General features: G+C 43.5%; 1 protein-coding gene across 1 annotated transcript in view; it reads left to right on the forward strand.

Annotated features, from left to right (window-relative positions):
• The first annotated feature begins 834 nt into the window (after nt 1-834).
• The window catches only part of FBLN7 (fibulin 7), a 47,456-nt gene continuing 36,190 nt past the window's right edge, over nt 835-12,100 (forward strand). The window contains exons 1-3 of the mRNA XM_058165102.1: nt 835-1,069; nt 5,365-5,524; nt 11,009-11,179. Of these exons, the coding sequence (XP_058021085.1) occupies nt 986-1,069; nt 5,365-5,524; nt 11,009-11,179 (415 nt within the window). The 5' untranslated portion in view covers nt 835-985. The remainder of the gene's footprint in view (nt 1,070-5,364; nt 5,525-11,008; nt 11,180-12,100) is intronic.

Raw genomic sequence — 12,100 nt, forward strand, 5'->3', positions numbered from 1 at the left:
AGTGTGCCGCGGCACTAAGGGGTGCCGTGAGATCTTTTGAGGGTGCCGGGAACTTTTGAGCTACGGAGATTTTAAATATCTATTTCCTTATAAGGGTGCCGGGAACTTTTGAAAGGCTTTCCAAGGGTGCCTCAGACAAGAAAAGGTTGTGCCTCAAACAAGAAAAGGTTGGGAACCACTGCTTTAAGCCATTCTGCTGAAATAACAAAAGTCCCACAATTGCACAGTAGCAAACTATTTTGTTCGTTATTACTGAGTTAATCGTTTAGAATCATGTAGAAATTAAATAAATATTACGAAAATAACCTGCGTAAAGGGACAAATTTAATGACTGAGATGCCAGTAGAGCGGTCATGAGGGGCTATTTTATATAATCGTCTGGAGAAGGGGGGAAAAAATCCCAGGAGAAGATGCAAAAAGCTCTTGGATGAAATCAAAAAGAAAGACATGGAACCGCAAAAGACACCCGGGCTCTTTTTCTCATCCCGTCTCCTGGTTCGCCCCAATAAATTATTACAGCGGCTCCTTGGGCAGGAGAGGAGATGCCAAAAAACTCAAACTCTTTTAAGTAATACTACCGTCCCAAGCAGCAGGTTGCGCGGGAGATGCGCCCGCTGGCCCTGGCCTGGAGATGCTGGTGGAGGCAGCGAGCCAGCCAGCCCCTTCAAGAGGCAGCGATCGCAGGTATGAACTTAAAAGGAGGGGGGGAGCGGGAGCAACTCCAACTCCCCATCCCCCGAGGGACCAGTTCTGCAGCCAAAGCCTGCGGCGTCTTCGACGAGAAGCGGAAACCGAGGAGCGAGGCACTTCTCGCTCGCTGGGGAAAGCTGCCACGCGCCTTAGCTGCCGCTCCTTCTGCTCCCATATCCTGGCTGGGCAGGAGAGCTCAGCCTCCGGCGCTGGGCGAGCGGCAGTTCATGCGGAGAAGAACTCGCTCCCTTACTCCACTTTGCTGCCCCGGTCACAACAGTAGCAGCGCACAGCCATGATTTCTGCACGGCGATACAGTCTCTGCAGCCTGGTCCTCTTCTTGTGCCTAGCGGCCGGTCAAGAGCTTCAGGCTTCCCAGGTAAGGGCTGTGCCACGCATCCCTTGTTTCCTACTAGGGGTATATAAGGTAATGCCATAGCTTGTTTTCTACAGTGAATGCATGGAACTGCGAGAGTGGCTTTTTCTTTTAAAGAATTTGAACCTGTCTCCTCTTTTACCTGTTCTTTGTCTTTTTGTTTGTTTGTTCGCTTGTTTTGGGGGTTTTGGGGGGGTTGTTGTTGTTGTTTTTTTTGCAAAAGCAATTTAGGCAAATGAAAAAGTGACTGGCTAGGTTACCTTTCAGTACAGCCTCATTTTAGGTCAAGTGGGAAGGGAACCAGATGCTTCCAGACAAGAGGAGCCTTGCTCTACCCCAGGGTTTCTCAACTTGGTAGCTTAAAGATATATGGACATCAACTTCCAAACTGTCACAGCCAGCCAATAACAGAATAACAAAGTTGGAAGGGACCTTGGAGGTCCTCTAGTCCAACCCCCTGCTCAATCAGGGAGCCCTGCTCCATCATATAATTGGTTATTCAATTTCTTCATTAAAATCTCCAGCATTGGATTATCCACAACTTCTGGAGGCAAGTTGTTCCACTGATTAATTGTTCACACTGTCTGGAAATTTCTCCTTAGTTCTAGATTGGTTTTCTCCTTGATTAGTTTCCATCCATTGCTTCTTGTTCTGTCTTCAAACGCTTTGGAGAATAGCTTGACTCCCTCTTCTTTATGGCAGCCCCTCAGATAACTGCTATCATGTTACTCCTAGTCCTGCTTTTCATTAAAAGTAGACATACTCAATTTCTGCAACCATTTTTTATATGTTTGAGTCTCTAGTCCCCTAATCATCTTTGTTGCTCTTCTCTGCAGTCTTTCTAGAGTCTCAACATCTTTTTTACATTGTGGCAACCAAAACTGGATCCAGTGTTCCAAGTGTCATCTTAGCAAAGCATTATAAAGTGGTACTAACACTTCATGTGATCTTGATTCCATCCCTCTGTTAGTGCAGCTTGGGACTTACAGCGACTTTTTTGGCAGCTGCATCACACTGCTGGCCCCTATTTAAGTGATTATCTACTAGCACTCCAAGACCCCTCTCATAATTATTACTATTAAGCCAGGTACCTGTGCATTTAGTTCTTCTTGCCTAAATGTAGTTACTTTTCTCAACATTGAATTCCATTTTGTTAGATAGATCCCAGTGTTCAACTCTGTCAAGATTCTTTTGTATGTTGAGCCTATCTTCTGGAGTGTCGGCTATTCATGCCAACTTGGTGTTATCTGAACATTTGATGAGTTCCCCTTCCTCTCATCAAAATCATTGGTGAAGATACTTTCATCATGATGAAGATATTTTTAAGTTCAGAGTGAGGTCCTTTAAGAAGGGCACAAAACAAAACGGGTAGAAGATGCAATGATAGACTGGCATCTAAAACAGCAAGTCATAAATTTGATCAATAATATTGATACAATCATTTTTATTTTATATGGGGAAATATGGAAAAGTAGCTTTATCATCATAGATATCTTAGTTCCATGAATGTTAGCCTAGAGGAAAAATGTGTGTGGCTCCAGGAATGCTGGGTTTACGATTACTTTCACCGTTGAATTGGTATTATCAGGCAGCTAGTTGCAAGAGAAATTGCAGTTTTTGTATATTGTTTGTTCATTATGTATCTACAATCCCTTGTCAGACTAGAAAATGAAATCAAATATTGCTCCACAAATACCTAAATAAATCACTCAAGTTACCATATATTTAGTGATTTCAAATAACTTTGCTGATATACTAAAAGCAAGTTATTCAGTGTTACAAAGTTTACTGTATTTAAGTGTATCAGAACAGTTTAAGTTAAACATAATCCTTTCATAAAAAGATTTTATAACAATATACAGCTCGACTTTTGCCTTTCTTGGCATCTGCTGCATACCACACACAATAAGCATCTTGGACAGGAAAAAGCCTCGCTAACTATTTCCTAAGCCTGGCATAAATGTAATTCTGCAATTTTTAAAGAGAAAAGTCACAAATAACATCTGACTCCAGTTCCCAATATTAGCACTGACTTTGAGTAATGATAAAACTAATTCACAAAAAAATCCTTTTTATAGCATCTTTATCTGTCTCTTGCTGTTAAATCACTTTACATAAGTTCATGAATGCCTGGATGCAGTTGTGTGCACATATGAATATATTTGTTTAGTGATAAAACATGCAAAAATAAATCTATACACTGTTATTGTATATCAAAAGGGTAGAAGTACAGTTAAGATGCAATTAGGAGTATCAGTCCAGAGATAACGTTTCAATGCCATAGTTATCATTGCTTTGAGAACAATGCAGCCTCTTAAAAAGAAAGGGCTTTTTTGGCTGCTTTCCCTGCAGATATCTCAAGGCCAAAGTACACAGGAATGAACATCTTGGTCCAGGACAGAAATGCAAAGTTGTGCAGTGATAGTAGCTGTTCAGTGGGAACTCAGCCTTATGCCCTTGCATTTAATTGGCTGGCCAGCCATTGATGACAAGTTTTCTCAAATGTCATTCAAAAAGGCCTCCAAATTTTCCTGCTGATCATTATAACATCCAAAGTAGAAGGCTGCTCACTCATACCCATTCCTGTTTCTTCGTGAGGCTCTCAGGATTCAGTAGATTCTGATTTTGACCTGAACTATCCAGAAAGTTCAATCAAAGGTTCAGTTTCTGGTTGTCCTACTCCGTTTTTCAGGAGTCAGTACTCTGGCAGCTTTTCCAGCCTGATCTCCGCTGTAGACTGCAACTCCTAAAATTCTCATTTTGCATTTTACTGGCTCTGTGGCAGAAAATTCTGGGATTCATCTCAACACAGCTGGAGAGTGTTGACCAGATTGATTCAGGCTGCCTAAAGGACAAGACACATGAGGACAAGATAGTTCCTAGGATCTATTATTGTCTGCCTGGGATATTAATGAGTCAAGTGGAAACCTAACAAAACTTTATTTGCTATTAATAGAAATTACAGTTGTACCTTGTCTATCCTATTGCTTCTTGGCAGTTTCAACTAGACTAAATTATAATCTGTTATATAACCCTAGCATAGAGAAATTATGTAGGGCAGTGATCCCCAACCATTTGGACACTGGGGACTGGGGAAATATGGTTTTGCACACGCTACCTAGATCCCACGCATGTGCAGATGAAGCTTCATTCACTTGAATGGGCCAGTTCCTAATGGACCATGAAGTGGGACCAGTCCACGGCCCAGGGTGTGAGGACCCCTGGTGTAGAATGTACAAATGCACTTCAAATGTATGTTGGAAACAAGAAGGGACATTTTATCACACTTGGTGGACATGTAAACAAGTTAGGAAATTTTGGATTCAAATATATATTAATTTAGAGGATTTTAAAAATTGCTCTACAACCGAGACCAGAAGTCTTCCTCTTCAGGCAAATGGTTGGGAAAAAAGTAATGAAATGTTATTTTTGTATAAGATAACCTCAGCCAGATTATTGTATGCACAAAGATAGAAAGACCTACTATGGAGGAATGGTTGGTGCAGATGATGGAAGTTGCTGAGAGGGCTAAGCTAATTTCTTTGATTAGAGACAATATCTACATTTATTGATGACTGGAAACTTCTTATGAACTATGCATAAAAGAGAAAAAATTATTATGATTTGTGGTTTTGATAATTAGACAGGATAGAATATAGAAAGAAGAGTGTCAGGAATTTTAGAGAAAGAGATAAATTTATAATTCTATTCATAACAGCTGTGAAGAAGATGGAAGCTACTTCTTTGTATCCTTTTTCTTTCTGTATTTTTCTATTACTTTTTCTTTCATTCTTGCACTTGCAAGTTTTCTATTTGTTTTTTTTCTTGCTTATTTTATATTAGTGGTTTTTATCTTTGTTTTTAAATTTTTTAAATAAAATTATTTTTATAAAATTACAGTCTAATTTTATAGGTAGAGCCAAACTATTATGTAGCAGTGATAAACAATATTATAAAACATTTGTGTTTACAGCAGCATTATGCATGTTCTTTTGACACAATGAATATCTTACACATTGGTAAGTACACTGTTTTGTGTGTGTTCATTAAGAACTGCCAAATATTACTTTTTCAGGTTGATATTGTTCAATTATGATTTTTCTAGAATGGCATGGGGCAACTTGTTCTACTTGCAAGAAGTTAACAGGCTACTTTTTGTCTCTTTAAGGTAATGCAGGATATAAATAATCTAGAAAAAACATTAGAATGCATCATTTTCAATATACATTGAATGTTATGGTTTCTAAATGTGACATGTTTACATGCATCAACCTATGATTTTTCTTTCTTTTCCATAGAACTGCATGACAAAACAGCAACTCCTGGCTACCATCCGCCAACTGCAGCAGTTTCTCAAAGGCCAGGAAACACGGTTTGTTGAGGGATTACGCATCATGAAACACCGACTCACAACTCTGCAGAACACTGTGACTAAAGCTATCCCAGCCCCACAAACTGGTAAAAAGAATACAGAACTTCTTCAGAGGATGGGGCAGGGACCTTGTTCAGATTGAGCTCATTAACCAAAATGAAATTATAGGATAAAGATAGATCCTCTTGGCATCCTACATCCATGACTCATGCTTTCCTAAAATCAGCCACCTCACACTTTGGCTGGCCACACAAAACACAAAAACATAGTTAGCTAATGTGTAGTTGGTGTGGAAAATCATATAATGGGGTTTGTTTATGGTTCAGCAGGTTGTATAAATCAAGGCAAATTAATTCTGGATTAGTATGGGATATAATTACAACTTTCTGCTTTTTGTAATAATAGTGCAGAAGACAGCCCAGTCCTCTACTCAGACTTCTGGCTGTGGTGTGGTGGCTAGGAACTACAGTTAAAATTGTCTGAAAATAAGGCATCAGATTGGACAGTGGTGTATTATGATCAATGCAAAATCTTTTGGTGTGAGATTTGCACATGCATGGAAACATATTACAGAAGAAACAAGGGATCTAAATAATTAATCAAAAAGAATTTGAGGTACAGCAAGATTTATAATCCCTTCACTGTTGACAAGTGAGAGTACCCTCCTGTTTTACTACAAGTTTTGCTCATCCATACAGAGTGGTAGTAATAGGAGAGAAAATAATTTTGCTTCCTCAAACAATATCTATGTGTCCAGCTATCTCAGAACATTCTTCAAAGGCATTTCTCAGTCATATGTGATTATACAAAGCCACATTCTTTTGAAAACAACAGAAAGTAATGCTGCAGTGTCTATTTCTTTGCAGTTATATATTGTCCACAAATCCATTCCTGCGCAAGTAGCATACTACTGGAACCCCTCACAGAGCATGCAAAATGAACCTATTCAGTGGTACAGTCTCACAATTAAAATAGTTATCACCCAAAAAATTAACCAACATGCTTCCTCCAAAAAAATGTAGCTGACAGGAGCTAGTAGCTATTCACCAGCCATTCCCTTTTAAACCAGCCATTTTATCCTTCAGTTTAGGGCAAGCAATAGTGCCAGATGCCTTTCACCATTGTTGGGAGAGTAGGACTTCTCACTGAACCCTCAATGGAATCTTTAAAGCAGCAGAAATATTCCAAGATCTGAGAAAACATCTGTCTCTATCCATACACAATAGTTACACTCCTGGTTAATTGGACCATGATTTTTTCTGGATTTCTTCAATGTCCAATGAGGACAACTTATATAGATTTGTAATATGCGATATCAACTTCCAATATTCCCTGGGCAGCACAGTCATTCAGGAAGGCAACACGATGGAAGGGCACTCAGGGTGGCGAAGATATTTTTATTGAATTAACTCAATGTTATAAGTTATGCAAAACACTGAACCACCACAGACAAATCACTTGATCCCAAGTTCACACAACACACTGGGCTAAAATGTGATTGTTTATTCAAGAGCTGGATATATTATGTAAACTCGTGCATTGTGATCTTATTCAGGGGGAGTCCGCGGACCTTATGGGCATTACGGAGACCTGGTTGGGGCCAGAGGGGGGGGTTCCCCTCGTCGAACTGTGCCCCCCAGGTTTCCGAGCATTCCATCAGCCGAGGGCCCAGGGTAGGGGTGGAGGGGTGGCGGTTGTCATTAAGGAAGATCTAGAGCCGAGGGAGGCCACTGTTCCTCAGATTGCCGGCTGTGAATCCCTCTATGTGCGGTGGGGCCATAGGAATCAGTTGGGCTTGTTGATCACGTACCTGGCTCCTTGCTACGTGACCACAGCCCTGCCCGAGCTGCTGGAGTTATTTGCCACTGTGGCAGTTGAGACCCCCAGACTGATAGTTATGGGGATTTCAACTGCCATCAGCTGGCTTATCATCGACTGCAGCTCGGGAGTTCCAGGCTTCCATGACGGCCTTGGACCTGATTCGAGTAAATGATGGCCCTACGCACATGGGGGGAGGCACGCTGGATCTGATTTATATCTCTGGTCAGTGGCTAAATGATCTGATATTAGACGATTTAGTAACAGAACCAATGTCATGGACAGATCATTTTCTCCTTCGTCTGGACTTCCGAACCGCCACCCACCATCGCAGGGAGACGGAACCTACACGCTGGTTCCGTCCCAGGCGCCTGATGGACCCTGAGAGGTTCCTGACGGAGCTTGGGCCATTCCCTGAGGATCTGGCCCACGGCACGACTGAGGAACTAGTTGCGGCCTGGGAACAGGCCGCGGCTGGGGCCTTGGACCGTGTCGTGCCTTTGCGGCCTCTGACCCGGCGCAGATCTCGTCTGGCCCCTTGGTTCTCCGAGGGGCTGAGAGAGATGAAACGCCGGAGAAGACGCCTAGAGAGCACTTGGAGGTCCAGTCATTCCGAAGCTGATCGGACACTAGTTAGGTCCTATTCTAGGACCTACCTAGTGGCAATGAGGGAGGCGAGGCGTTCCTACGCCTCCACCCTCATTGCGTCGGCAGATAACCGCCCGGCCGCCCTGTTTCGGGTGACCCGTTCCCTCCTTCATCAGGAGGTGCGGGATGACCCGTTACAGGGACGTGCCGAGGAGTTTAGTGGTTATCTATATGACAAAATCGCTCAGCTCCGGGATGGTCTGGACCGAAATTGGGATGATCCAAGCGAGGGAGAGGAGGCACGTCTTGTTGAGTCTGTTTGGGATGAATTTGACCCTGTGGCTCCCGAGGACGTGGACAGGTTGTTGGGAGGCTCGCCACTACATGTTTATTGGATCCGTGTCCTTCCTGGCTGGTGCTGGCCACTCAGGAGGTGACACGAGGCTGGCTCCAGAGGATTATAAATGCTTCTTTGTTGGAAGGGTTTTCCTGCCGCCTTGAAAGAGGCGGTGGTGAGACCCTCCTTAAGAAGCCCTCTTTGGACCCGGCTATTTTGGGAAATTATCGTTAGTCTCCAACCTTCGCTTTGTTGCGAAGGTTGTAGAGAGTGCTGTGGCGTCAGCTACCCCAATACCTGGAAGAATCCGTCTATCTAGACCCGTTCCAGTCCGGCTTCCGACCCGGTTACAGCACGGAGACAGCTTTGGTCGCATTGGTGGATGATCTCTGGAGGGCCAGGGACAGGGTTATTCCTCTGCCCTGGTCCTATTAGACCTCTCAGCGGCTTTTGATACCATCGACCATGGTATCTGCTGCGCCGGCTGGGGGATTGGGAGTGGAGGCACCGTTTATCGGTGGTTCTCCTCCTATCTCTCCGACCGGTCGCAGACGGTGTTGACAGGAGGGCAGAGGTCGACCGCGAGGGCCCTCACTTGTGGGGTGCCGCAGGGGTCGATTCTCTCGCCCCTTCTGTTCAACATCTACATGAAGCCGTTGGGTGAGATCATTAGTGGCTTTGGGGTGAAGTACCATCAGTACGCTGATGACACTCAGCTGTACTTCTCCACCCCAGGTCACCCCAATGAAGTTGTTGAAGTGCTGTCCCGGTGTTTGGAAGCCGTCGGGGTCGGGAGGGGGAGAAACAGCCCCAAGCCCAACCCCTCCAAGACGGAGTGGCGGTGGATGCCGGCACCTCGATCCAGTCAGCTGCAGCTGCAGCTGACTGTTGGAGGCGAGTTATTGGCCCCAAAGGATAGGGTGCGCAACTTAGGGGTCCTCCTGGATGAGCGGCTGTCGCTTGAAGATCATCTGACGGCCGCTCCAGGGGGCCTTCCACCAGGTTCGCCTGGTTCGCAGTTGCGCCTTCCTTGATCGGGATGCCTTGTGCACAGTCACTCACGCACTGCTACCTCTCGCTTGGATTATTGTAATGCTCTCACATGGGCTCCTTGAGGTGCACTCAAGGCTTCAGCTAGTCCAGAATGCAGCTGCTGGTGATAGAGGGAGTGTCGCGTACCTCCCATGTAACACCTCTCCTGCGCAGACTGCACTGGCTTCCTGTGGCTTCGGGTGCACTTTAAGGTTTTGGTTATGACCTTTAAAGCGCCCATGGCTTAGGGCCTGGGTACTTACGGGACCGCCTACTGTTACCATATGCCTCCCACCGACCCGCACGCCTCACAGAGAGGGACTTCTCAGGGTGCCGTCCGCCAAGCAATGTCGGCTGGCGGCCCCAGGAAGGTCCTTCTCTGTGGGGCTCCTACACTCTGGAACGAACTTCCCCGGTTTACGCCAAATACCTGACCTTCGACCTTTCGCCGCGAACTGAAGACACATCTTTTATTCGCTGGGCTGGGTTAATTTTTATGGATTTTATAGTTATTATTAATTTTAAAGGCATTTCTCAGTCATATGTGATTATACAAAGCCACATTCTTTTGAAAACAACAGAAAGTAATGCTGCAGTGTCTATTTCTTTGCAGTTATATATTGTCCACAAATCCATTCCTGCGCAAGTAGCATACTACTGGAACCCCTCACAGAGCATGCAAAATGAACCTATTCAGTGGTACAGTCTCACAATTAAAATAGTTGTCACCCAAAAAATTAACCAACATGCTTCCTCCAAAAAAATGTAGCTGACAGGAGCTAGTAGCTATTCACCAGCCATTCCCTTTTAAACCAGCCATTTTATCCTTCAGTTTAGGGCAAGCAATAGTGCCAGATGCCTTTCACCATTGTTGGGAGAGTAGGACTTCTCACTGAACCCTCAATGGAATCTTTAAAGCAGCAGAAATATTCCAAGATCTGAGAAAACATCTGTCTCTATCCATACACAATAGTTACACTCCTGGTTAATTGGACCATGATTTTTTCTGGATTTCTTCAATGTCCAATGAGGACAACTTATATAGATTTGTAATATGCGATATCAACTTCCAATATTCCCTGGGCAGCACAGTCATTCAGGAAGGCAACACGATGGAAGGGCACTCAGGGTGGCGAAGATATTTTTATTGAATTAACTCAATGTTATAAGTTATGCAAAACACTGAACCACCACAGACAAATCACTTGATCCCAAGTTCACACAACACACTGGGCTAAAATGTGATTGTTTATTCAAGAGCTGGATATATTATGTAAACTCGTGCATTATATAGAGATTGTGAAGTATCTAAACAAATATTCTGAAACAGGTTTAGTGCAATTGTAAAAAAACAAAGTGCTCTTTCTTCCCAAAAAAACTATCAAGATTTTTATATCACACAAATGCAAGCTTTCCCAAAAGAGTCAGTTCAAATATGTTATGTTTATTATCTATAATTTACAAAATAATTGGATTATTTCCAGGTAATTATGAAGTTCGGAAATCACGAACTGAATGTTTCTGGGGGATGCATAGTTCATAACTGAATTATGCAAAGTTTTAATGATATGGACAATTTGAGCATCCCTAAATTAATCAATTTACAGTAAGTGAATTTAAGATTAGAAAGGCATGGTATGACTTGTGAGACAGGTGGTGTTTGAGTTGCATTTTAAGTTTACTAAGTCTCATGTACACACATATCTCATGTGGTTAGAGGAGATCTCTTAATGTTTGTCTTATTCCTTCTGAGACCTACTAACCATCTCTATCTTCTGCCAAATTCTGCTTGCAGTCTTCTGTCCTAGATTGGAAGCTCCAGTGAATGGCAAGAAATTTGGCACGAAAAATTTGGTGGATCATGAAGTCCATTTTACCTGTGATCCTGGATTTCAGCTTGTTGGTTCCAATTCTCGAGTGTGTCAGCCAAATGGCAGCTGGACTGGAGAAGTTCCACACTGCAAAGGTACTACGTTACTATTTCTTGGCTGCAGCACAGAAACCACCCATCTATTTGTCACAACAAATTTCTACATGTGCAGCTAGAAGAATACCATCATAGCAATTGTGCCTATATACAAAGCTGACCTAGAGCAATGATGGCGAACTTTTTAGAGACTGAGTGCCCAAACTGCAACCCAAAACCCACTTATTTATTGCAAAGTATTAGTTTAGAAAAAACAACATATGTGATTAACATCTTTTGTCTTAATTTATTTATTTATTTATTTATTATTTAAATTTGTATACCGCCCTTCTCCCGAAGGACTCAGGGCGGTTCACAGCCAGATAAAATAGACAATAATATTACAATATAAATACTATTAAAATACAATTAAAAAACTTATTCAATTGGCCGAAATTAAAATTTAGAATAAATGATAAAAAACCCATTAAAAAACCCACAAATTTAAAAACTAATCCAGTCCTGCGCAGATAAATAAGTGTGTTTTAAGCTCGCGACGGAAGGTTCGGAGGTCCGGGAGTTGACGAAGTCCTGGGGGGAGTTCGTTCCAGAGGGCGGGAGCCCCCACAGAGAAGGCCCTTCCTCTGGGTGTCGCCAGACGACACTGTCTCGCTGACGGCACCCTGAGGAGTCCCTCTCTGTGAGAGCGCACGGGTCGGTGAGAGGTATTCGGTAGCAGTAGGCGGTCCCGTAAATAGCCCGGCCCTATGCCATGGAGCGCTTTGAAGACGTTCACCAGAACCTTGAAGCGCACCCGGAAAGCCACAGGTAGCCAGTGCAGTCTGCGCAGGATAGGTGTCATACGGGAGCCACGAGGGGCTCCCTCTATCACCGCCGCAGCCGCATTCTGGACTAACTGAAGCCTCCGGATGCCCCTCAAGGGGAGCCCCATGTAGAGAGCATTGCAGTAATCCAGACGAG

This window comes from Ahaetulla prasina, chromosome 1 (genome assembly GCF_028640845.1).
Source record: "Ahaetulla prasina isolate Xishuangbanna chromosome 1, ASM2864084v1, whole genome shotgun sequence".
NCBI lineage: Eukaryota > Metazoa > Chordata > Lepidosauria > Squamata > Colubridae > Ahaetulla > Ahaetulla prasina.